This window comes from Myotis yumanensis, unplaced genomic scaffold, assembly GCF_028538775.1.
Source record: "Myotis yumanensis isolate MYYU_CA2020_CCGP unplaced genomic scaffold, mMyoYum1.0.hap1 SCAF_21, whole genome shotgun sequence".
NCBI lineage: Eukaryota > Metazoa > Chordata > Mammalia > Chiroptera > Vespertilionidae > Myotis > Myotis yumanensis.
This window is the reverse complement of record NW_027223772.1, coordinates 11695442-11721343: the sequence shown is the minus strand read 5'-3', so window position 1 is coordinate 11721343 and position 25902 is coordinate 11695442. Positions and strand designations below refer to the sequence as shown.

Genomic DNA, 25902 nt, shown 5'->3' with positions numbered 1-25902 from the left:
TCTTAAATTATTTTTTAAAAAAGAACAGAAGATTCCTTCTGTCCATGGAGAGACAAGGAAATGACTACACTCCAAAAAAATATCAGCCCCAGAAAAACCAGCTCTGTCCAAGCCCAGCCATTCTAGCATTTTGCATTAATTGCAGCTGGTGGGGGATTTTCAGTGCTGATTCAAGATACCAAGGTACTCCTGTTCCTCACCCATAAAACTCAAGAGACGTGCCTTCCCATTTCAGAACCAAAGCCAAAAAATTTTCAACAAACAACCCCAAGAACATTACCTTGTATACATTATACTGCATGTTTATTTTTTTAAAAATATATTTTATTGCCGAAACCGGTTTGGCTCAGTGGATAGAGCGTCGGCCTGCAAACCGAAAGGTCCCGGGTTCGATTCCGGTCAGGGGCACGTACCTGGGTTGCGGGCACATCCCCAGTGGGAGATGTGCGGGAGGCGGCTGATCGATGTTTCTCTCTCATCGATGTTTCTGACTCTCTATCTCTCTCCCTTCCTCTCTGTAAAAAATCAATAAAATATATTAAAAAAAAAATATATATATATATATATATATTTTATTGATTTTTTACAGAGAGGAAGGGAGAGAGATAGAGAGTTAGAAACATCGATGAGAGGGAAACATCGATCAGCCGCCTCCCGCACATCTCCCACTGGGGATGTGCCCGCAACCAAGGTACGTGCCCTTGACCGGAATCGAACCTGGGACCATTTAGTCCGCAGGCCGACGCTCTATCCACTGAGCCAAACCGGTTTCTGCTGCATGTTTATTTAAATATGTAACATTTTAAAATATAAAACTAGGACTGGCTCCATTCTGGCATCAACCAACAACATGATCAGTACAACACACTGTCATTTTATAGGAGCTAGGTTATGGAGAGGGCAGTGAGAGCTACTAGGAATCTGCTTCTACTCAGACAAGCAGTTCTTGGGGCATTCAAGCAAGTGAGGGGTACATTCTGTTGGCAGGAGGATTCACCATGGGAGAGAAAAGACCAGAAGGAGACTCACCATAAGGAAGGAAGACCCAATAGATTCTTGGGAGGAATTAAGAGAGGCAGGAGACAGCTGTGGGGTCAGCTGATGGCTACACTCATCATAGACCATGGTTATTCTGAATCATTGCATTGCTCTGTCCCAGATGCCAGGATCATACAAATGTTAAAGAATAAAGAAATGTCCACATGCCTAAAGGACAGACACCCCCAATCCATCTGTAGGAAGAGGGGCCAGAAATCACCAACATTTATGGCATTCTTTGGCCGAAAGAATGGACCAACCTGATTAAGAGCAATGCAATGATTCAGAATGACCATGGTCTATGCAAGGCCCGCAGCCCCAGATGCCTCTGGTGGTTTGCAGATCAACATGGAATAGAGAAAAGAGGGTCAGTGCTAGAATCATCATCAGCGTTCAGATAACAAAGGAGAGCCTGTCTAAAGTGTTCAGAAATGTCACAGACAGATATGTCCTCAGAGTGGGACTCCCCTGTCTCTCCAGGTGTCAGCTCCCAGCCATCCTCAGGGACAAAGCCTCTTCGCATCCATCTCTGTCATATCACTGACCCCTGAAGTCCTCCCTATCCAAAAGGATTGAGGTTTCCATGGAGATAAGTGGGTTAAGAACTAGTGACATCACTGACCAGCCTGATACACAACACAACTCACCACCTGGACCCCATGTAAAGGCTGTCCTTGCCCACCCACCTTACCTTTAGGCTTTTATTATATAGGCACCTGCTGCTGGTGCCGGCCTCAATTGCTCCAAGCCATCAGCGGGTGCGAGTGGCAGCTGCCAGCCCCGATCGCCCCTCAGGGCTTCTCCACCTCCCCCTGCTCCTGAGGGGCAATCAGGGCAGTAGCCACCACTTGCACCTGCTGACAGCCCCGGCCCCGCTCCCAGCTGCTGCTGGTGCTGGCCCCAACTGCTCCGTGCAGTCAGCAGGTACAAGTCAGTAATACCAGTACCTGCCCAGCTGATTCTTAGGGCGTTTGCCAGGGGGAACAGTTTGCCATCTGACCTCCAGGATGCCCCCCCATCTTCTGACTGTAGCCTGTCAGGCCAGAAGTACACCTGTGAAGGTTCTGTTCTGCACAGCTATCTGTCCACCAGGCCCACCCATCTAGGGCCCCAAATGCCAGGATCATACAAATGTTAAAGAATAAAGAAATGTCCACATGCCTAAAGGACAGACACCCCCAATCCATCTGGAGGAGGGGCCAGAAATCACCAACATTTATGGCATTCTTTGGCCGAAAGAATGGACCAACCTGATTAAGAGCAATGCAATGATTCAGAATGACCATGGTCAATGCAAGGCCCGCAGCCCCAGATGCCTCGCTCCCAATTCACACAGAGCCTCCCATACATATGCCCACTGATGCCTGAATATCCCTGCTTCACACGTACATACACTGAGACACACACACACAAGTGGGGTGCTGGTGAATGCTGATCACTCTCAGGAGGATGCAGGAAAGACTTCAATTGTGCTGAGCACCTGGTACAAATATTCCCAGCATGCCTAACTTCAAGCTACCCACCGGATGAACACAGAGCCCCAGAGAGACGTGCACCATCAACTATCCCAAGCTAGTATGAGCCAGTTCCAGCACACCCCATGCCCTGTCAAATGATTATGTGCACACAATGCACTTACACCCTGCGTAGGAACCTCCACTCCCACCCAGATATATAAACAAAAATGAATTTACATATATGAACACACATGTACATTTCTACCCTCACTCTCCTGGAATATACAGATAGACCACCTCTTACTACCTAAGTTGTTACAAACAAACCCCTAATCATCCGGAATATTCACATTCTACACCTACAATTATATACACACACACACAACATGGGCCTGTATACAAACATGGGCAACCAACATACCACCCAGATATACACACTGAATACTGAATACTTCAGACCCTCTAAAAATACAAGTAGACAACTCTCTCATGTGTCACCCAAAAAAAGATCCATATGCAACTCCACAGCCATAAAATGCACACGCTCCACAATTCCTGAACACACACACACACACACAAACACACACACACACGCACACACACACAACCTACACAGTCTCTTTGTTTCCAAACACAAAGTGAACTCTCACATTCCCTAGAACACACAGCCCATCCATAAGCTCCAAGAACTCAAATACATAGAGTGACAAATAACCTCTACTTATCAAATACATATAAGCCCACCTCACACACAGAGAGGACACATACAAGCAATACCACCAAATTCTGCAAGCATTACATTCTGGAACAGATGCAAAGAGGACCCTAAGCTTCCTGATACACTCACAAATCCCAAATACACACATCCACAAACCACTCACGAATATACACCCCACACACTCAGATGGATACATGCAAAACACAAACGCACTGACAATCCCTTAACTCTCACTAATATGCATACACTATTCTCACACACCTATGGAAACACACAGGCTTGCAAATATTCTCAAGCCCTGAATATACAGACCCCTCAAACACTATACATTATGCCACCTCTCCAGAATACAACCTCGTCACCTCGCCTCTTCAGTATGTAACAAAAGCACACTATACACATTGTTTTCTCTGGCATCACTCTGAATATACAGACCACTGCTTGCTAAATACTACCAAATACATGTAGAAACACTTAAGTATTCTCCAAAGAAATACACTTTATGTACATCTAAGAACCCCATACACCGTATGAACAAACTGATAATTCATGCACCTGGTCATAGATATAAACACAGACCAGTATACCTGGGCAAGACACGTAGCTATATCCCCAGGAAACCACATATAAAACAACTTCCAAATTCCAAGTTACCCCTAGCTAATGAGTCAGCTCTCACATCCACAAACACTAACAAATAACCTTATCACGCACCTCCCATACATAGATACCATCCTCCATCCCCTGTATAAGCAAAGAAACCATCTCTCCCTCAAATACTCACACCCTCGGTACCCAAAACATGTGAGCCTTAGGGCCCGACTGAAAAATACAAACACAGAGCTCCAGCAAACATCCTTCCCCGACCACGGCCCTGGAACACAGTACACTCCACACACACACTCTCCACAAGCCCCGAACAGACCCACGAATAGCCCGTGCCCTGCAAACATGCACACCTGTGTCCCCATACGTATGTCCCAAACACACTTCATGCCACGTACACACCTGCGCATACATACCCCCTCCCAAATTCCCACAGGATTCACTCTTCCATCTTGGAGAACACACAGCCACACACCCCACACCAAACCGCACACACACTACTGTTCACCGGCATATACACCTCCACACCCTCCAAATACAGCGCTCCGCCTGCACGTTCACACACAGGCATGGCCGCCCCGTGGCCACAGCCGCCCGCAGACACGGCGTGAACCGGAGGCGCTGTCAGAGGCGGAAGAACTGCCGGGAGCCGCGCTGTTCAGAAAGCGGGAGACACAGACCGACGCCCCGAGTTGGACTCACAGGCATCACTGGGCCGTGTAGGCCCCCATCACTGACCCCCAAAGGCCAGTGGCTGTCAATTCCCGGTGAAAACACAGAAATATGTGAGGGTGTCGGGCCTGAGCACAGACCCGGGGCACAGAGCCCACAGGGAGAACCACAGAGAAGAGGGGGCCCCTGAGGGGAGAGGAGGCCACGCGCCCCTTACCTCCCTGTTTGCCTAACGGACTCCGGAGGCCGCCATGCCAGGCCCTCTGTGCAGCCTGGGTAGCCGTTGGGGACCTGCCCTGCCGTTAGCGCATGCGCGCGCCTGTGGGCGCCAACCGCCCCAACGGACGCTGGGAGCAGGTGCAGGACAGAGTCCCGCCCCCAGTGGGCGTGCTCGTGCGCCCTGGCGCGAGGCACCCTGGGAAGGGCCCAGGCTGTCCCTGCAGGAGAGGAAGGAGTGGAGGGAGGGGCCCTGTGAGGCCTCCTGCAGGTCCTCCTGCTCAGGAACCTCCCAGCGCGTTGCAGGGAGCACTTGCGCCTTTAAAGTTGCAAACGTGCAGTCCATGCACTTGGCTGCCCCTCGGGACGGAGTTTGGGAGAGGCCGGCCTGAAGCACTGTCCTCGGACGGGCCAGTGCCTTCATGCCCTTGGACTGGTCCGTGGTTTCTAGAAAGTAGGTCCTTCCTCCCAGAAGTCCGGGCGTGCATTGCACAATTCCGGCCAAGAACTTTAGACCTGGACACACTCTAAGAGACACTTGCCCCTGACCCCGTTCCTCTGTATTTATTCAGTACGTGGAGGTTTTCAATAAATGTTGCTTCACAGATGTTTCCGTTGCAAGGTTGTTGTGCAAACATTGATCAAAACATGACTGTCTGGGCCAGTTTCCGTTGACATGGCAGGTAGCATGGGAACAATGTCACCCTGCCCGCCCTCATTTTTTGCATTATATTGCAGAATTTCAGTTGGCAATAAAACATATAGTAGCAGAATCAACTTACTAGAGTTTGTCATATTTCAAAAGAAACTGAAATCATCTGATTTTCGTTCTGGTCATTTGCAAGAGGGGAAAGAGGCAGGAGAAAGACACATCACTGCATTTTCCATTTTGCAAAATTTGACTGTGAACTATGCAAAGGCATTACTTTAAAATCTTACAAAATGTAAAAAGTTAGACACTGAACAACATTATACTCTGAGAAACAAAAAGTGGTGGTGTCTGGTCTTGCCCTGTAGGCTACAGGGTCTTGCCCTGATGGACGGGAGCAAAGGGGATGGTTTGTAAGGCTGGGCCGGCTGCATCTGCAGGGCTCCCAGCACTGGGCGGCACTTTGGGCCACAGGACTGCTTCCTAAGGAATGATGTGCACACAGCCACCGAGCATGCTGCCTCTGCTGGGTCAGTCCTAATTTCAAACACTGGGTTCCGTGTGGCCATAAGTTCCCATTATTTCTTCAGGCTGCCTGTTCTGAATTTTGTTCAGAAAGTGTAGTTTGTGTTGAAGTCAACCAAGACCAGATCGGAAGCAGGTTGAGGGACCCAGAACTAGGGTGATGGATCAAGAACTGAAAGAAAGGTCACATCAGGGGACTTTGGGTGCCTAGAACTTACAGAAGGTCATTACTGCTAGTGTGTCTTTAAATTTGTGATTTTAAATTTGAAAGGAACTGCTGGTTCTCTCCTACCTATCAGAGCCCTCCATGGAATGCCCCCCCACCCCCACCCCAGCCCATTGGTCCTCGGCCCCTCCCCCGCTGCAGAATGTCTGGAGCCCTACATTCTACAGTTTAAACCCAAACCTTCCCTCCACTGGATGCTGAGCAGCTGTTGGAGCAGGTCAGTCTCTGGATTCTCGACTTGACTTTTCTCATTGTGGAGGCTACTAGGCAGCGGTGGTCGGTGAATGAGCCTGCGGGGATGGCTTCAGTAGGAGGTAAGACTATAGATTGGAGAGGGGATGTTTTAAACACTGAGATGTCCCTCAAAACTTGGGGTTAAACTGTGACACTGGGGAAACACGCTTTGAAGTAGGGGAGGGAGGGAGCACTGGACCTCAAAGCACCTGTCACCTGAGAGGCTGGGAGCCAATGGGAACCTGTGAGGGCACTGGCAGGAGGGCTCCTAGAGGTGGGTCAGGGTGGCTCAGGGAAATGCCTGGGTGTGGAGAAAGGACGGCAGCAGGCACGTGGGTTCTTCCCAGAGGGGAGACAAGCCACTCCCACGTGTGTGTGGGGAGTAGTGGGCGATGTCGTGGGGGTGGCACAGGGTGGTCACAGGAAAGCCTAGTTCTGTGTGCTGTTCTTGGGGCACCTGGAGCTTGCCCCGCAGTATCTTTCTAAGGGACTTGACCTGAGTTCACTAGAGCTAATGGGGGCCATGGGAGGGTCTTAGCCAGAAAGCTGTCCAGTGGGGCTGCCTGTGGCCAAGCCCACAATGAAATGTCCCCACTGAGGGCTGGGCTGGAAGGTCCTCCAACTGCTGCAGCCCAGAGCTTCTCCCCTGCTTCTGGCCCAGAGCTCGCTCCTCCTCAGCCCAGGGAGCTGCTTGTTGGCTTGGATTCCACAGGGGCAGGGCGGCCGGGTAACTTCCACCAAGAGAGGGCCCGGTTCCCTGAGCTGTCCCGAATCGTTCCCCCTGTGGCCACCCAGGTCTTCAGACCGACTTCCTCTTGTCGAGCATCTCATGGTGCACCCTCTGCCCTGCCCTTTACCTTTGAGATGAAGGGTTTGCTCATAGTCCATGTCCCTGCTTCAGGGACAGAAAACAGATGTGGAGCCTGCGTGGTGTTCCGTGGAACATCTGTGAAGGCGGATTCTTTTTTAAAGGGGAAGGGGAGTGCACAGGGACAGGAAGACCATGGCCTGTGTCAGTAGTAAATGTCCGAGGCCGCCTGTCCTGAGGAATTAGGGCACGCAGTGTGCAGCCTGCTCTCCTGGACTAGGTCTGCTCGAGTTCCTCTGAGCGGGGATTTGTTCAGACAACTGTGTCCCACTGTCACCTGCTCACACCTGCTTCCTATTGGCCTTCACTTTCCACTGTTGGGAGCTGGAAGGGGAAGGACCTCACACAGTCTGCAGTCCCATGACCCATCTAACAGGACAGCAGCTATGGAAGTTTCTGGAAACCCTACCGACAGCCCCACTTTGCCGCATTCCCTGACTCTTCTCTAACCCTCTGCAGCCATTGCTGGCTGTGAAATGACAAGCTCCTGAGGGGCCATTAGTCTGAGCCAGTGATGGCGAACCTTTTGAGCTCGGCCTGTCAGCATTTTGGAAAACCCTAACTTAACTCTGGTGCCATGTCACATATAGAAACTTTTTGATATTTGCAACCATAGTAAAACAAAGAATGATATTTTTGATATTCATTTTATATATTTAAATGCCATTTAACAAAGAAAAATCAACGAAAAAAATGAGTTCGCGTGTCACCTCTGACACCCCTGTCATAGGTTTGCCATCACTGGTCTGAGCGCTGGGGCCGAGTGGCAGGACCTGGCCCGTGTTGAGTGTTCACTGTTGGTTCTGACACACATGTGCACGCTGGTCAGTGCGTTCAAAGGTCAGATCAGGGTCCCTGTGCCTTCTTGTGGAGAGACATTACTCAAGTGTTTTTGTGTTTTTGTGCAAACCCAGGAGAGAAAGGGGCGATTTTGTTGAAAAAAGGGAAGACTGAGGAGCAGATGGGGCCCTGATATTTCAGACACGGCCTGTTCTCAGAGGCCCTTTGGGTGCCTAGAACTTACCTTAGAGACGGTCACTACAGGAGTGGGTCTGCCAGGGGTCATTTCCCCCAGAGCTGACTGCTGCCCAGGGCCATGCCCTGAGGCTGGCAGGGTCGGTGCCAGGGAATCCTTAGGGCGGCTCTCAGGGTCAGCGCTGGCTGGGGCCGTTTCTTCTCGCAGACAGTGGTCAGGGAGCCTTGGCGCTGGGGAGCAAGCTCTCCAGTGGAGTAATTCCCAAATGGAGGTCAGAGCGTGACAATGACCTGAGGACATCTGCCACCTCCGCAGTTTGCCCATCCCAATGGCCCTCCCCTGGGAGACTCACTGCTCTGATTCCCCAGTGGCTACAGGGGGCACAGAGTGTCTCAGTGCTGTTTGCTGGTTCACCTCCTCCCTTCACCCTTTCCTTTGTCTCAACAGCATCTGCAGTGCTAGGAGCGGATGTGACCCTGAAGCCCGGTGCCCCCGTCACTCCTTTCACAGCACAGCCCTTTCCCCCGCCCACTACTGGCCCCGCACACCGGCCACCTTGGGAGCAGCACCTGCCGCCCCTCAAGACCCCGTCATTCCCTCCTGGCCGCCCCCTGGTGCTGCCCGCTTTGCCCAGGACACCTCTGGTGGCAGGAGATGCTGGTCAAGGCCCCGTTGGGCCTGGGGCTTATAACATCATGGACCAGGCCAGGTCAGAAGGGGGACGACCACAGCCCTCCCAGACTCAGACCATTGTCCTGACTCAGGCCCCCCTCAACGGGAGTGCTCCAGGTGCCATCTGTGGGGGTGCTGTGTGTCCTGCACCCCTCTTCTTGGAAGCCACTGAGGTGGAGGCGATTATGCCCCCCTCGGCTTTTGGGGACACCCAGGCTGGCGATGGAGGCTGGTGTCCCGGCCTTCCTCCTCAAGCTCCACCACCAGCTGCCCAGCTGGCCCCCATCGTCCCCCGAGTGGATCATCGACCACGGCCACACACGGCTTCCAAGGAGGGTGGCCTGGCCGGCTCCCAGTCCAAGGCTTCGCTGGATGATGCCTGTAACCCCGAGAGTGTGTATGAGGACTTCCGTCGTTGGCAGTGCTTCAAGGCCCTGGCCCGGGGGCACCTTCCCCAGAGTCCTGATGCGGGAGCTCTTTGCTGCTTCCTCATGTGAGTGCACTGGGCAGGGCAGGGGGCGCGCCTGGAGCTTTCACATCAGAGGAGCTGGGAGGGACTTGCAGGCTGGCTAATCCCAGGATGCTGGAGGGCAGGTCTGAGGGTAGGGTCCCAGCGATGGGTGTGAGTGTAGGGTCAGCCTCCAGTCCTGGTTCATGGGCTGGTGTGAATGTGAGGCCATGACAACAGCAGCTGGAAGGCTTGTCTTTGCACACAGACGCCTCTTCCCTCACCTGCCGGTGCTCAGTGCTGCCGGGTGGGGGTGGGAACCTGGCGCCACTGAGCTGGGGTGGGCAGGCAGGTGGAGGCCAGGCTGCAGCCATGACTGACCTGAGGCATTACAGGCCAGCGCTGCGGTCCCTGTCCCGCCTGAGGCCCACCATGACGCTGCAGGAGGGAATAGGGCAGGCCATGCAGGAATGGCAGAAGAAGAGCAACTCTGACCAGAGGGTCTATTTCGAGATGGCAGAAAAGTGAGTCCTTGGTCCCCACAGCTGGGGGTGGGGGTGTGGCTGACTACTGGGCTTGGTCCAGCTGTGAGGTCTCATCAGAGAGGAGGGTGGTGGGAGGGTGTCACTCAGCACGGGGTCCCCGCTGCCCAGAGGCCCTTCTCTCCTGGGGAAGCCTTTCCCTCAGCTTCAGAGCGTGGGTGCTTCTGTCCCACCTCCCAGGGAGCTCCCCCTCCTCTGACCCTGACCCGTCCTGGGCTGGACATGAAGGCTCAGGACAGGGTGGGGGAGGTGCCCGCCCCGTGGGCAGACTCCAGCCAGAGGGGCTGTGCAGGAGTGTGCTCAGCCAGCCGCCTGCCTCCCCAGTGTCCGGGCCCTGACAGCCCCAAGGCCCTGGCTCTCCCATCCCCCCACCTGCTGCTGCCTTTCTGGGGCCTCCTTCTCAGCACAGCTGTGCCCCCCTCACCCCCAGGTTCATGGAGTTTGAGGCGGAGGAGCAGATGCAGTTTCAGAAGTTGCAGTTGAAGAAGGGGGCGCAGACCCAGCCCCTTCCTGCCCCACCGAGACCTGATCCTCGGGGGCCCCCAGCCCCAGCGGTGGGCGGGCAGCCAGGTAGGCCAGCACGTTCCCATGGGAGCCCATGGCCAAAGGCAACAGGGCCTAGGGCAGGCCACTGTCACACCCACAGGGGCCCTTCGCCTTCAGGGGGGCTTTGGTCTTTCAAGGGAAACAGCCCTGAGAGTTGGGCCTCAGTGGCCCTTTGTCTGAATGGGGTCTGGACCTGGTCCACTTTCTCATCCCCTCTCCCCGCTCCCTGTCAAAGGCCCCACATGAAGTCGGCTGAGAAGCGGGCTGGCTGCGGGGCCCCTTGGAGATTCGGTGGCTCCACACGTCCTCACACATGACTCTCTTGGGTGCTCCCCTCTGGCCTCTCCCCTCACATAGCCACAGGCTTCAGGTGGCCGGACCCAGCCGCACCCATATTAATGCCCCGAACACTGCCCTCAGCATCGCATGCCCCGGAGGTGGGAGCTTTATCCCCTCACGCTCCCTTCTCTTCCCTCTCTGCCCAGCTCGCACTACCAGGAAGGCTGTACCCAGCGCCCAGTGCGCCCTCACAGCCCAGCTGCCCCGGGAGACCGAGTCCCGCAATGGGATCCCCACTGAGGCTGAGCAAGAGGACATGGACATCATGGATGAGCTGCCCATGGGGGCGCCAGGTGGAGGATGGGAAGATGAAGAAATGGAGTGGCTGCAGGATGAAGATCTCCTGAGCTACCTGGACCAGCTGTGCTTCCAGGAAGACTTTGTCACCCAGGTGGGCTGGCTGGTGGCTCCGGGTCTATAAGATCCCAGAGGGTGGCACTGCAGCACCCCGACCCGGGTTCTCCCAGGCTGATGGGATTGGGCTCTGCTCTTTGTTCCTGAGCTGGGCACGTGAGAGTGTGTGTGTCTGTGTGCATGTGTGCGCTTTGTGTGTGTGTGTAGTGTGTGCTGTGTTCATGTGGGTGTGCCTGTGTGTGTATGTGCATGTATGTGTGTGTGTGTGTATTTGTGTGTGCACCTGATGACCATGATGGAGTAAAACACCGGCCTGAGCAGGAGGCCGGGTGGGTCTTGGCTTTCCCACTTGTGCTCCAGGCCCCGCTGACTCCCAGTTTGCTCCCTGCCAAGGGGCTCACAGCCGCTTCCTTCTGTTCCAGGTGGAGGAGGTCATTGACCTCCAATTCATGGAACAAATAATTTCGCCAGACACACAGCAGGATCCCTTGGCCCTAGCTGAGGAGTTGGAGCAGGAAGAAGGGCTGACTGCTGCCCAGGTGAGCCAGGGGAGGGTGGACATTAGGGAGATGGGAGGGGGTCCCCAAGTGAGCCATAGCACCCAGGAACCCCAGGGGAGTTAGAGGAGGGAAAGGCCCTAGTGAGTCAGGGAGGAAGGGAGGTTGATCGGGGCTGGGAGGCCTTCAGGGAGCCAGGAAGGGCACACCCAGGTAAACCAGGGCAGGGAGCAGCCCAGAACCAGGACACGCATGCCTGTGTCCACGCCACCCCTGCCTGCAGGCACCGCATGCCGAGGGGCCAGTCCTGGGTGGGAGCAGGGCAGGACAACAGAAAGGAGAGGGCTACAGAGAGGAGGGGGTGGGAGCCCAGAAGGGGAGGGGCCACAAAGCTGGGAATATGGCACAGGGGACAGAGTAGAGACACATGACTGCGGTGGATTCCAGTCACGGTGTCACCTCCCACTCCCCTCCCCCATCTTCCCCCCCCCCGCCCCGTCCCATTGTCCTGTCACCCACGCTCCTCCTCCTCTCACACGTGTGCAGCGCCAGTCACTGTCCCTTCTTCCTCCCAGCTGGTAGAGAAGCAAGTCCTGGCCTCCAAGGAGGAGGGCGTGCAGGCACCCCCGAGTCACGGTGCTCCCCTGTGGGGCTCAAGTCCTTCTGAGTCTGAGACCCGCCAGATGCCCAGAGGTGTGACCGTGGCCCCCAGCTGGGGGTCAGTGACAAAGCCTGCCCACCAGAGACTGACTTCAAGGACCAGCAAAGGCGCGGCCCAGCAGGCGCCCACCGGCCCAGGCCCCAGGCCTTTGCTGCCTCTGCGGGGCGTCAGGAGCATCCACCACTGCGGGCTCGATGCCCCCCCTCTGCTCCCCAGGGCCACGGGCCTGCTGACTGTGCACTGGGCCCCAAGGAGGCCTGCGTCCCCAGAGAGGCCTCTCCTGTCAGGGAGACTCGCGGGCCATCTGACAGGCCCCGTGAGGAGGACGAGGACCTCTGCAGCCTGGCCTTCCTCTGGGCCTCTCCCGGCCGCCTGCTGCCCTGCACGCTCTCTCTGAGTCCTGTGCCCGCCTCCGGCCTGGCCTGCCCTGGAGGTCGGGGGGCCCCGGGGTGCGGCCCAGTCCCAGTCCCTTCAGAGACGAGGCCTCAGCCGAGCGGCACCTGCAGCATCCAAGTCTCAGAAGCGGGCGCTGCGGGGAGGCCCCATCCATGCTGAGAAGACCCCCCGCCCAGGGGCCGACCTCGGGGTCTGTGGGCGGCCAGCACTGGCTCTGGGGCTGGTGCCCTCCTCACAGCCTCGCAAGAGGAAGTGTGACCCGTCTGACCCAGGGAGTGGGAAGAAGCGGCACTGCAGCCAGGATGGAGCAGAGGGGTGTGCCCCCCACTGCCAGCGCTCCGAGGGGCCTAGACTGCATGGGGCCTGGCTGTCCCCCAGAGGAGCCAAGGGCTCCTTCTCATTGCAGGGCTGATCCTGCTGCTCCACTGACATGGGAGGGTGGGAGGCAGGAGGGAGGGTGGGACCCTTAGGGCAGGGGTGGGTATGGGTGGGGGTAGGAGGGAGGGCAAGACCATTAGGGTAGGGCTGGGCCTGGGGAGGGAGTGCAAGACCATTAGGGTAGGGCTGGGCCTTGGGAGGGAGGGCAGGACCATTAGGGTGGGAGGGGGCCTGGGGTGGGGGTAGGAAGGAGGGCAGGACCCTTAGGGTGGGAGTAGGTCTGGGTGGGGGTAGGAGGGAGGGCAGGACCCTTAGGGTGTGGGTGGGTCTGGGGTAGGGGTAGGAGGGAGGGCAGGACCATGAGGGTGGGGGTGGGGGTAGGAGTAGCACCTTTGGGACATTGTGGGTCTGTTATGAATAAAGATAATTTTGTTTGAAAATTCTCTGGGGGCCGCTGTGTCTGTACTCGGGTCTGCGCTGCTCCTTGGAGAGGGGACCTGAGAGGAAGGGAGAATGCGGGAGGTCCTGGGCGCTCTGCATCCACAGGGGACCCTCAGTCCCTCCTCTTGATTGACAGGGACCTCTTCCTGCTCCTGGGAGCACAGAGCTCTCTAATGCCCAGGGACCCCTCCCATCACTTCTGCTCCCAAGGCCAGACTGTGCCCTGACCCGAGAGGGAAAGGCTGGGCCTCAGGGGGACCTGTCCCCCATGGGCCTCCTGCAGGAGGAGCATCCTCTGTCTCAGTGGGTGACTGAAGGTGGAGGGGGGTGGGGGCGAATCTGGAACAAGGGGGTGACAGGAGAGTAATGGCGACAAGCCTGTTAAAGGTGGGTACACGGGGAATGGCAGAGGGTGGGGAAGATACCAAGTTCCTTGGGGGATTTCTGTGTGGGACGATCCTGTCCAGCTGGGGGAGGAGGACCCCTCTGCTATGGCTGGGGGACGGGGCTCAGGGACAACGGGGATTCAAGGACGCCCACGACTGCTGTCCCTTCCCTCCCAACCAGGGCTGGACTCTTGTGTGATAGATGCTGATGCAGATTTACATCCGCGTGGGAAACAGAAACTAATCACAACCTGTGGGGCCCTTTCACAAGCTCCACCAGCAGGGGCGGCAGGGGCCCAGTTGCGTGTGGCCCCAGGGCTGGTGGCAGCTGAGATCCAGGCTGAGGGAAGGGCCCCGTTACCGGCTGTGGGCACTGTTACTGACCCCACAGACAAAGCAGGGACCCGGCCCGGATGTAAGAGTGAGATGAGCCAGCAGTGAGGGACGGAGCTGAGCCAGGAAGAGACCTCTGTCTGCAGAACTGCCTGTCCCAGCTCTGCTCCCGTGTGGCCACGCCCTGGCCCACACCCCTGCCTCCTGGCCATTGCCTCTTCCCCAAGTTCAAGTCTGATTCCTGCCCTGTGCTCAGGTTGGGTGGGACGGCTGAGGCTCCCAAGCAAGGCCCCAGCCCACCCAGCATGCAAAGCTGTGGCCCCGGGCGGTGGTCCGGCAGCAGCGATGGGATGGGGCTGAAGCTGTGCAGTGAAAGGAGGCCTGGCCCTCTGCTGCCCCCACAAAGAGCTCGGGCGAGAATGGACTCATGTCAGGGCCCTCACCCCCTCCCACAAAATCGCAGGTCAGCCCTCAGGTCCTCTGCTGCCTTCCCTTGTCCCGTGTGGCGGGCAGCACCCACTCTCCCAGCCTCCTGGGCACTTTGTGGAGGAGACTTCTCACCTGGGCCCATCTTTCCCCGGCCGCTGCCCCCTCCCTGTCCAGCTGGGTCTCAAACAGAGAAACGGGCTTGGAGGTTGTGCCAGACTGTGTGTGTTGTGGGGCTGGTCCAGAAGCCGCCTCCCCTCCCGGGTGAGCAACCTCCCCATGAGTCCCGATGTGTCCCTGCATGGGTGGCAGGCCCTGGATGCAAATGTGTGGGTGACGGCCAGAGCCTCGACCCTGAGTCGCTGGTGTGAATTTGTCCTGCAAATTCTCTGCTTTCAGGGTCTTGGTGGTGAAACAGGATAACCTCTCCCCCTCCTCCAAGTTGTCAGGAGCACTGAGTTGTGTTTGAAGGGAACACACTTGCTCCACCCCTGTGTGACCTGTCACTGTCATTAGGTTCTCACCTGGCCCCAGGTGTCTCTGCGCCTGTCCTCACTTGCCTGCTGTTTCTGCCTTTGAGTCATTGTTTGGATGAACAGTTCCCAGGGGGAGGCAGAGCCTGGGCTGCCCCCACCTCAGAGCCCTGGGAACCCCGAAATCTCCCTGGAACCTGCACAGTGGGGCCGACTGGAGGCCTATTGCTGCTTGAATCGTGGGCAAGGCCAAGTCCACGGGGTACGTGGAATCCTGGAGAGATTTGCACATTAGCGTTTGGAAAATACTACGGTAGGTGCAATGGGGAGAAAAGGGAAGAAGTGTTTCATATTTCCCTGCAGCCAACCTTCTTTATTACAAACTTATTACAGGCAGTTCTGCAGACATAAATAAAATGAACTGGGTTTGTAATAAATGAATGGAAAATAAACTTGACATGACACCCTGGAGGGCAGCGCATAAGGCAGGAAGCAGGACTGCGCTCTTAGTGACTGAAGTAGAATCTGTGGAAAAGGCAATGCCCTCCCATCACTCCTCAGGGGAAATCACGATGCTCATATGGAGAAGGTGCTCCCTGTGTGCTCAGCGCTCTCTGCTGCTTCTCTTCCTTGTAGGTCCTGATGGGGCTGAGAATGGGTGGAAGGGGGAGTGATATTGTAATATTACCTCCTCCCTTAGAGAGCCTGGGAGTGAGTTCTTTTCCCGTTTTTCTGTGAGGAAAGTGCACCTGGGAAGGTCAGGGTACTGAGTGCAGGTCCCACACCAGGAACTGGGACAGCCTGGGAGGCACCAGGCAGGTTTGGCTGCAGAGACTTCCTCCTTCTCCGCGGGGAATCAATCCCCTGGAGGAAGCCCTGGCATCCTGGGGAAATCCCAGTCACATAGGACCGACCTGTCACCACCCTCGTGACTCGGAGCGGCATCTCAGTGCGGATGGAGATTGCGTTTCCCTGATGCTGAGCATCTTTCCTCTGCTTCTGGCCACGTGTACATCTTCTATGGAACAATGTGCCCTCATCGTTTGCCAACGTTTAGTTGGTTTGGCTTTTATTATTGAGCTGTAAGAGTTCTTTATATATTCTAGGTAAGAGTCTTCCCAGAGATATGGTTTCCACTAAATTCTCCCATTTTGTGGGCTGTCCTTTACTTTCTTGAGAGTGTCTTTGGAAGGAAAAAAGTCTTAACTTCTAATGAAGCCCAATTTATTTATTTATTTTCTTGTGTTGCTTTGGTGTTTGGTGTTATATCTACAAATCTGTTCACAATCTATGTTATGGAAATGTATGCTTATGATTCTTTTTTTTTTTAAACCATCTTTACCATTTTTACATGTACACTTCAGTGGTGTCAACTACATTTGCATTGCTGTGTCACAGATTTCTAGACAATTGTCATTTTTCAACCTTGGATCTCTATACAGATTAGACACCAATTCTCCTACCTTCTTCCCCAGACCTTGACAACCACCTTTCTATGTTCTACCTTTGACTTTGACTACTTTAAATACTTAACGTGAGTAGAATCACAGCAGTATTTGTTCTTTTGTGACTTGCTTATTTTACTTAACATAATGTCCTAAAGGCTCATCCTCGTGTGACTCACTTTCCTTGTTTTCAAAGCTCTTGGTTTGTACAGACCACATTTCTTTACCTTTTCATCTGCTGATGGACATTGGGGTTTCTCTTGGCTATTGCAAAAAAAAAAAAATGTAGCAATGAATGTGGGTGTTCAAATATTTCATTTGAATATTTTATTTATTTATTTATTTATTGTTTTATTTATTTATTTATAGTTTTATTTTTTAATCCTCACCTGAGGATTAAAATCAGTGAGCAAGTAAGATGATCACCTAAAGCATCTAATATGCTTTTTGTAATTGGCTTTGAAAATCATGCCATCATTTTAATAATCCTTACTTTGTAGGTGATCATCTTACTTGCTCACTGATTTTGAGAGTGTCTTTTGAGTTCTACTGTTTTAAGAAGTGTAGCTGGGTTCAGGTTAAAATATTCTCTATCCTCCTCCTGACCTCTTTTGCTTCATTAACTGACAATACACATTCTTCATCATCTCTAGAAAATGTATCATCTTTTTAATGTTGCATCTCCTCATCTTCTCTTGTCTCTACCCCTACAACCCCAAAAATATGTATACTGTCCCATCCTATGTATTCTCTATGTCTTTATCTGCTCAGGCTGCTACACTGAATATGACAGAGTGGTTTAAACAAAAATATTTATTTATTTTCTTCATTTCTAACTTAAATTAAAAATTTCTCAATTACAGTTCATATTCAATATTATATTACTTTCAGATGAGTTACATAGTGGTTAGACATTTCTATCACTCACAAAGTGATCCTTCTGGGAAGTGCTGCACCCATCTGACAGTATATATAGTTATTACAATATTATTGACTGTATTCCCTAAGCTGTACTTTACACCCCTACGACTGTTTCATAAATGTCAATTTGTGCTTTTTAATCCATTCGGCTTTTTCATCCACTCCATGCAACCCCCCTCCCATCAGGCAGCCATCAGTTTGTTCTCTGTATTTATGAGTTAGGGTTATTGATAGGTATATAGTTATTACCATTTTATTATTTATATTTTACCTCTTTTTTCTTCTTCATCTTATTAAAGAAGTCCCTTTATCATTTCTCATAATATTGGTTTCGTGGTGATGAACTCTTTCAGTTTTTTCTTATCTAGGAAGATCTCTATCTTTCCTTTGATTCTAAATGATAGCCTTGCTTGGTAATCTTGATTGTTGGTCCTTGATATTTGTCACTTTGAATATTTGTGTCAATCCCTTTTGGCCTGCAAAGTTTCTGTTGAGAAATCAGCTAATGGTCTTATGGGAGCTCTGGTTTACATTACTATCTGTTTTTCTTTTAGTGCGCTTTTCAGATTCTCTGTCTAACATTTGGCATGCTAATTATATGATGTGTCTTGGCATGGGCCTCATTTGGTTCATTTTTTTGGGGGGGGACTCTGCACTTCCTGGACTTGTATGTCTATTTCTTTCACCAGGTTAGGGAAGTTTTCCATCATTATTTCTGCAAGTAGGTGTGTAATCCGTTGACTCTCTTCTCCTTCTTTTACCCTTGTGGTGTGAATGTTGTTACTCTTGATGTTGCCCCAGAGGTCCCTGAAACCACCCACATTTTAGGGGGGAGTTCTTTTTTTTTTTAAAAAAAAATATATTTTATTGATTTTTTACTGAGAGGAAGGGAGAGAGATAGAGAGCCAGAAACATCGATCAGCTGCCTCCTGCACATCTCCTACTGGGGATGCGCCAGCAACCCAGGTACATGCCCTTGACCGCAATCGAACCTGGGACCTTTCAGTCCACAGGCAAAAGCTCTATCCATTGAGCCAAACAGGTTTCAGCGAGGCGGGGGGAGTTCTTTTTTCTTTTCTCTTTGTGTGTGTTCTGTTATTTTGACTTCCATATCATTGATTCAGTCCTCGGGTTTCATCTAATCTGTTGTTGATTGATTCCTATGTATTCTTCATTTCAGTCATTGTACCCTTTATTTCTGACTGGTTCTCATTCATGTTTTCTGTCTCCTTTTTTACATTTCCTATCTCTTTGTTAAAGTTCTCACTGAGATCATCTGTTCTTCCCCTAAGTTTGCTGATCATCCTTATGAGCGGTGTTTGAAATCTGCATCTGGTAGATTGCTTGTCCCCATTGTTGAGTTCTCTTTCTGGAGTTTTGTCCTTTTCTTTCATTTGGGACATATTTCTTTTACTCTTCATTTTGGTTGCCACCCTGTGTCTCTTTCTATATATTGGGTAGATCTGCTATGTGTTCCGGGCTGGGCAGAGCAGCCTTATGTAGTAGGTGTCCTGTGAGTCCTAGTGGCACAGTCTCCCTGATTTCCTAAGCGAATCTCCAAGGGTGTCCCACCAGTGGATTTTGTGTGCTCTCCTGTGGTAGTTGAGCCCCGATTGCTGTTGGCACATGTGTTGGTGGAACTGACACTCAGGGTTACTGCTTTTGAAGACTTGTCATCACTACAGTGGACAGCAGTTGTGTGGAATTTGAGTGGGATTCATTTGAGCATGGCTGGTGCCGGCCATGTTCACCTTTTGGTGTTTCCTTTTTGGCGCTACGTGGGTGGTGCTTCGGTGTGGTCTGAAGACAGCCACCAGGCATATTGATACTAGAGCCTTTTGAGAGGGGTTCTGGTGCAGGTTCAGGTCAGCCCCTATTTGTGTTTGGCCTGGGGCCACATGGTTGGACTACAACGTGATCTGTGGTTGGTTGTTGCCTGTGCTGGGTTTAGTGGCACCCGGGAGTGGTTGTGCTGTGAACTGAGGCTGGCTACCACTAGGGCTGCTTAGCAAAAGGTACAGGGCCTGCCGAGGTCTGCTGTTGCTTGTTTGGGATTTAGGAACCTGTGATAGATTTTAGAAAACTGCATAGTGTGGGCCCAAGTTGGTCGCTTGTGTGGGTTAACTTCTGAAAGAGATTCTGGCAGGCCTATGAATTGGGTGGGGCAAGAGAACCACCGGTGTGGGGCAGGTTAATGGAGACTCACATTTGGCACCAGCCTTTAACTGCAGGCTGTGTATATGTGGGAGGTGAGGGAGAGGGCTCACAAAGGAACGATGGGTCCTGCCATCACTTTATTCTAGCAGAAAGCAGCTCCACTGAACCTCGCCCTGAAGCCGGACAATTCAGTCCCTCCCACATGTGCCTGGTGCCTTTCAAACTCCTGACCCTTTCCTGGAATTTGGACGGGTTTTGGTGAGCAGGTGTGTCTGTGCTCAAGCTCTTTAGGAGGATGCCTAGGCCTATAGCAGCCCTCCATCTCACCGGGACTGAGTTCCTACTGATTTTCACAACCATCCACTGTGGGAACTCTTTTTCCTGACACTGGTGCTGTCGGCTGGGAGTTTGATTTGGGGCTGAAACCCCTCGCTCCTCAGTGGGGACATTCACTGCTGGGATATCCCTCCGAATTCTTACCTGCCACAGGGGTGTGGGGAACCAGCTGTTGTTCGTCTTTGCCCCTCTTTCCAGTCTCAACGTGGCTTCTGCTTTAGATCATGTTATAGAAGTGCTCTTCAGCTAGTCTTCAGGTGGTTTCCAAGAACTACTGTTTGGTCATTTATTTGTAATTTTGCTGGAATCACAGGAAGAGGTGAACAGAGTGCTTTCTTGCTCTGTCCTCTTGACCAGAAGAACAACATTACTTCTTAAACAGAGACTTACTTCCCATGGTTCTGGAGGCTGGAAGTCCAAGATCAAGTTGCCAGCAGACTCTATGTGCATGCATTTCCCTTTCCTATTTTCTGACTCTTTCTTTTCTGGGCTACGCTTTATTTAATTTAGTACAGTGACATTCCACGTCATGAATTTCTTCTTTTGAGAAATTTTGCAAAAATGTGATCTTATCTACTTTCCCCCCATTTACTTTAAAATACAAATGTGTAATGTTTGTAACATTCAATTTCATTATATGTTATAAATATATGAATTTTCAAGAGTCAAGATTTAATAACAAATAATGGCTACTGCTTTATTCAGAATATTCTTTTTTTGTGATTGAGAAAACATCCTCACCCGAGGAAATGTTTATTGATTTTAGAGAGGGAGGAAGGGGAAGAGAGAGAGAGAAAGAGAAAGAGAGAAACATTGATCTGAGAGAGAAACGTCAATTGGCCGCCTCCTGCACATGCCCTGACCAGGGATTTCACCTGAAACCTAGGTGTGTGCCCTGACCGGGAACCAATCCCACCACCGTTCAGTGTATGGACAATGCTCCAACAAACCGAGCCACCCACCCAGGGCTGTTCAGAATATTCTTAACTGAAACGGGCCCTTTTCATGACGAGTGTGTGATAGTGAATACAATTCCTACTAATGCAGTTTGGTGCCACTCTTTGATCTGGTTGAGGTACTGCCATTGCTTTTGCCCCATCAGTGTACATGGCACTCAATTGTTCCAGGATGAATCATAAGAGTCAAGAAAATTAACTAACAATAGATATATTTCAGCACCATGTTTCTTGGAGATTAAAAAAGATCTTCAATGATTAGTTGGTGCTGATGCTGAACAAATGCATGGAAAACAGCAAGTCCATTGATTTGTGAGACAAAAGTGCTGGAAGTTATCAACCTAATTTCCAGTTTGAATCCTTAACTGTATAATTGGAAAGTGGCAGGGCTACCATTTTTTCCCCACTGTGTATCTTAACAGACAGCTTGTAAGAGTGTGCAGCTGAAGTGGCTTTGTTTGAAGGACCTTGTTAAGCGATGGGCAGGGGGCCATGTGTTCCCAGAAGAATGTGGACGCTCTGGATTGCAGGTGGCCTTCTTTTCAGACAGGGGTGATTCTGCTGGCAACTAATCAGGAAGCTGGCTGGTGTCCTTGGCACTGCTGCCATCCCATGCACAGTAGGGATACAAGGGACTGAAGGGGGATGGGATAGTGGACACCCTCCCTGATAGCAAAGAGCTATTGCCTGTTGTCTCCTCACCTCCACTGCCCATACAGACATGAAGGGTAATAGCTTCCTGTTTAATAAATGCTATTGATTGTACACTGACGACCTGAGGAGTCTCAAATACTGACTTCTCACAACTCAGCAGCACAATGGAGACATGGAGGGTGGTCGATAGAAGTCATTAAAGATCTTGTTTGAGGCAAACTTGCTTATTCTGCAATATGTGCTTCTTTACTTAATTGGGGTCAGGCTGGTCTGTCTTTTGTAAAAATGATGTTGAGAGTATTTGAAAAATGAAAGATTGGCCCAACTGGTGTGGCTCAGCAGTTGAGCATGGACCCAGGAACCAAGAAGTCTCCAGTTTGATTCCCAGTCAGGGCATGTGCCCAGGTTGTGGGCTCAATTCCCAGTGAGGATGTGTGTGGGAGGTAGCTGATCAATGATGTTCCTCTCTCATCAATGTTTCTATCTCTCTCTCCCTCTCCATTCCCCTCTATCTCTAAAAATCAACAAAAGCAAGTGATTAAGACTGAGAGCTGGCAGACTGGCAAAGTGGGCTGATTGGTCCCACCTTCTTGCAGCCATGGCTGTGGAGACAGACACAAACATAAGAGCAGTGGATTGTTAGGAGCTTCAACACAAAGACAGTGCCTGACAGTGGTCAGCACATAACTAGCTAACAGGAAGCCCAGAATTGGCAGCTAGAACAGAAGAGTGGGGTCCTAAACTAGCCCCCTTTGGGGTATTAAAATATGGCTGAAGCAAATAACACTTATTATATTTTCTTTTAAATTAAAAAAATTTTAGTATTAGTTATTTTATTTTTAATTGTTATTTAATTTATTTTTCTTTTTTTCACCTTTTTCTTCCTGATTCTCCCTTTGTATCCTGTTTTTCTTCTTCTTTCCTGCTTTAGTTTTTCTCTCTCATTCTTTTGATCTCTTTTTAAAAATTGGTCTTCTTTATCTGCTTTATTGATGTGTTATTATTACTGTAGTCTCTCTTGGCTTATTCATATATCTAATTTCCTCTTCCCTACTCCTACTCCATTTCCCCTTCTCTTTTTTTTTTTTTGCTATTCATTTTTTCTCTCTCTCTCCTCTCTTTTCTTCTCCTAATTTTTTAATTAGTTTCACTTTCCTAATTCAGGCCTATCTGCTCTCTTCTCTATTCTTCTTTTAAAAAAATAAATAATTAAAACTTTTTTTCTTCTTATCCACTCATTCTTGTTCTCCATTCTCTATACTACACCATGGTCCTTCCCCTATTCATCCAATTCCTTAACTTTATTTTCTGTATTTGAGCTCTGCCCCTACAGATTCTGCTCCCTCTTTTTCTGAGTGTTTTTCATTTGTGATTTTTGGTTTAGCTGTTTGTTTTGTTGTATTTTATCCCCATAGGGAAAGGTGAGGACTGCAATCCAGGTTGGAGAGAGGAATCCATGTCGGGGAAGTCTGCGCCCCACAAAGCCCGCGGCCTTTGGGGCCAGGTGATCCGTAAGTGTGGAAGGGGATCCACAGGGCTGCTGGCAGAAGGGAGCTCTAAAAATTATCCCATAGCTGGATTGGGCGCAAAAAGGCAGCCTCGGATTTTACCAGTGCGCCGGCTGCTTAGTGCCAGGGGAAAAAGGATGTGCAGAAGAGATGTTTGGAGAATTGTGTGCAGAGCTGGACGGAGAGAAAGAGCTACATAACCAGACACCCGGAGAAGAGAGATCATGGGGAGACAAAGAAATAGCCCACAAACGAAAGAAAAGGAGGAATCACCAGAAAAGGAAGTAAACAAAAAGGAGGTAAGCAATATGTCAGAGAAAGAATGCAGAGAAATGGTCATAAGGTGGCTGAAAAGAATGGAAGACAAATTCAACAATATGTGTAAGAACCAAGAGGAAATGAAGAAGAACCAAGAAGAAATGAAAAATGACATCGCTGCTATAAAGAACTCAATAGAAAGCATCAACAGTAGACTAGAAGAAGCAGAGGACTGCCATCAGTGACCTAGAAGACAAGGTAGGAAAAAATACCCAAGCACAGCAACATCTAGGAAAAAAGAAAACTTAAAAAACAGGAGGAGAGCCTAAGGAAACTTTGGGACAACATGAAATGAAACAACATCCACATAATAGAGGTGCCAGAAGGAGAGGAAACTGAGCAAGGAATAGAAACATGTTTGAAGAAATAATGACAGAAAACTTTCCTGATATAGGAAAGAAAACACACAAATCCAAGAAGCTCACAGGTCCCAAACACACAAATCCAAGAAGCTCACAGGTCCCAAACAAAATGAACCCCAAAAGACTGACACCAAGGCACATTATAATTTTATTGGCAAACACCAACGACAAAGTATGAATCTTAAAAGTGGCCAGAGACAGAAAGTTATCTACAAAGAATCCCCCATCAGACTAGTGACTGATTTCTCAACAGAAACACATCAGGGAAGAAGGGAATGGAATGAAATATACAAAGTCATGCAAAGGAAGGGTCGGAATCCGAGAATACTATACCCAGCAAGGCTATCAATCAAAATTGAGGGTGAAATCAGGAGCTTCACAGACAAAAAGGACTATGGGAGTTTATTACCACCAAACCAGCAACGCCCGAAAATGCTAAAGGGTTTGCTATAAAAAGAAGAAATAGGAAATGAAGAAGGAACACAGGCGTAAAGAATGAAAATGGCAACAAACAAATACCTATCAATAATAACTTTAAATGTTAATGGATTAAATGCCCCAATCTAAAGACATAGGGTAGCTGAGTGGATAAGAAAACATGACCCATATATCTGCTGTCTACAGGAAACCCACCTCAGAAAAAAGGACTCACACAGACTGATGGTGCAGGGATGGGAAAATATTTTTCAGGCGAATGGAAATGAAAAAAAAGCTGGGGTAGCAATACTTATATATGACAAATTAGATCTCAAAGGGAAGGACATAACAAGGGATAAGGAAGGCCACTTCATAATACTAAAGGGAGCAATATAACAAGAAAATATAACTCTGGTAAACATATACGCACCCAATACAGGATAACCCAAATACATAAAAAAAACTTCTGGAGGATATCAAGGAAGAGAGTGATAGCAATACAGTCATAGTAGGGGACTTTAATACCCCACTATCACCATTGGACAAATCCTCTAAACAAAAAAAATCAGCAAAGAAACATCAGTCCTAAATGATGCACTAGGTCAGATGGAATTAATTGACATCTTCAGAACATTTCACCCCAAAGCCACAGAATATACATTCTTCTCAAGTTCACATGGGTCATTTGAAAGATAGACCATATATTGGGTCACTGGAAAGTCTCTTCAAATTCAAGAAGATAGAAATCATATCAAACATCATCTCAAATCACAATGGCATAAAATTAGAAATCAACTACAATAAAAACAATAAAAAAAACCCAAACACCTGGAGGCTAAATAGCATGCTATTAAACTATGACTGGGTTACCAGAGAGATCAAAGAAGAAATAAAAAGCATCATGGCAACAAACGACAATGAAAACACAACAATCCAAAATCTATGGGACACAGTGAAAGCAGTCTTGAGAGGGAAGTTCATAGCTCTACAAGCCTGCCTCAAAAAACAAGAAACAATGGTAATAAATTATCTAACCCTACAACTCAAAGAGTTAGAAAGAGCAACAAGAAAAGCCCAATGTAAGGAGTAGGAAGGAAATAATAAAGATCAGAGTGGAGATAAACGACATAGAGACTAAAAAAAACAATACAAAAGATCAACAAACCAGGAGCTGGTTATTTGAAAGGATAAACAAGATTGATGAACCTCTAGCCAGGCTCACCAAGAAGCAGAGAGAGGACCCAAATAAACAAAATCAGAAAGGACAGAGGTGAAATAACAACCCATCCCACAGAAATACAAACAATTATGAAAAAATGCTATGAACAACTCTATTCTAACAAAATTCTATGGACAACCTAGATGAAATGGACATCTTCTTAGAAAAATACAAGCTCCCAAAACTCAACCAAGAAGAGTCAAAAAACCTGAATAGGTCGATAACTACCGAAGAAATTGAAACAGCGATCAAAAAATCTTCCAGCAAACAAAAGCCCTGGTCCGGGTGGCTTTCAGGGGAGTTCTACCAAGCATTCAAAGAACTAAAACCTATCCTCCTCAGACTATTCCAAAAAATTCAAGAGCAACACACATTTCCAGGATCTTTCTATGAAGCCAGCATTCCCCTAATCCCAAAACCAGACAAAGATACCACAAATAAAGAGAACTACAGGCCAATACCCTTGATGAACATAGATGCTAATATCCTCAATGAAATCCTAGCAAATCGGGTTGAGCAATACATTAGAAAG

General features: G+C 50.0%; 1 protein-coding gene across 1 annotated transcript; it reads left to right on the top strand.

Moving 5' to 3' along the window:
- The first annotated feature begins 6405 nt into the window (after window positions 1-6405).
- On the top strand, window positions 6406-13052 carry LOC138998946 (NUT family member 2G-like). The gene is given in 9 exon segments (XM_070400983.1): window positions 6406-6421; window positions 8633-9350; window positions 9701-9829; window positions 10278-10417; window positions 10879-11123; window positions 11509-11625; window positions 12159-12264; window positions 12267-12688; window positions 12690-13052. Coding segments are annotated over 9 exon segments (2256 nt in total).
- The last annotated feature ends 12850 nt before the right edge of the window (window positions 13053-25902 follow it).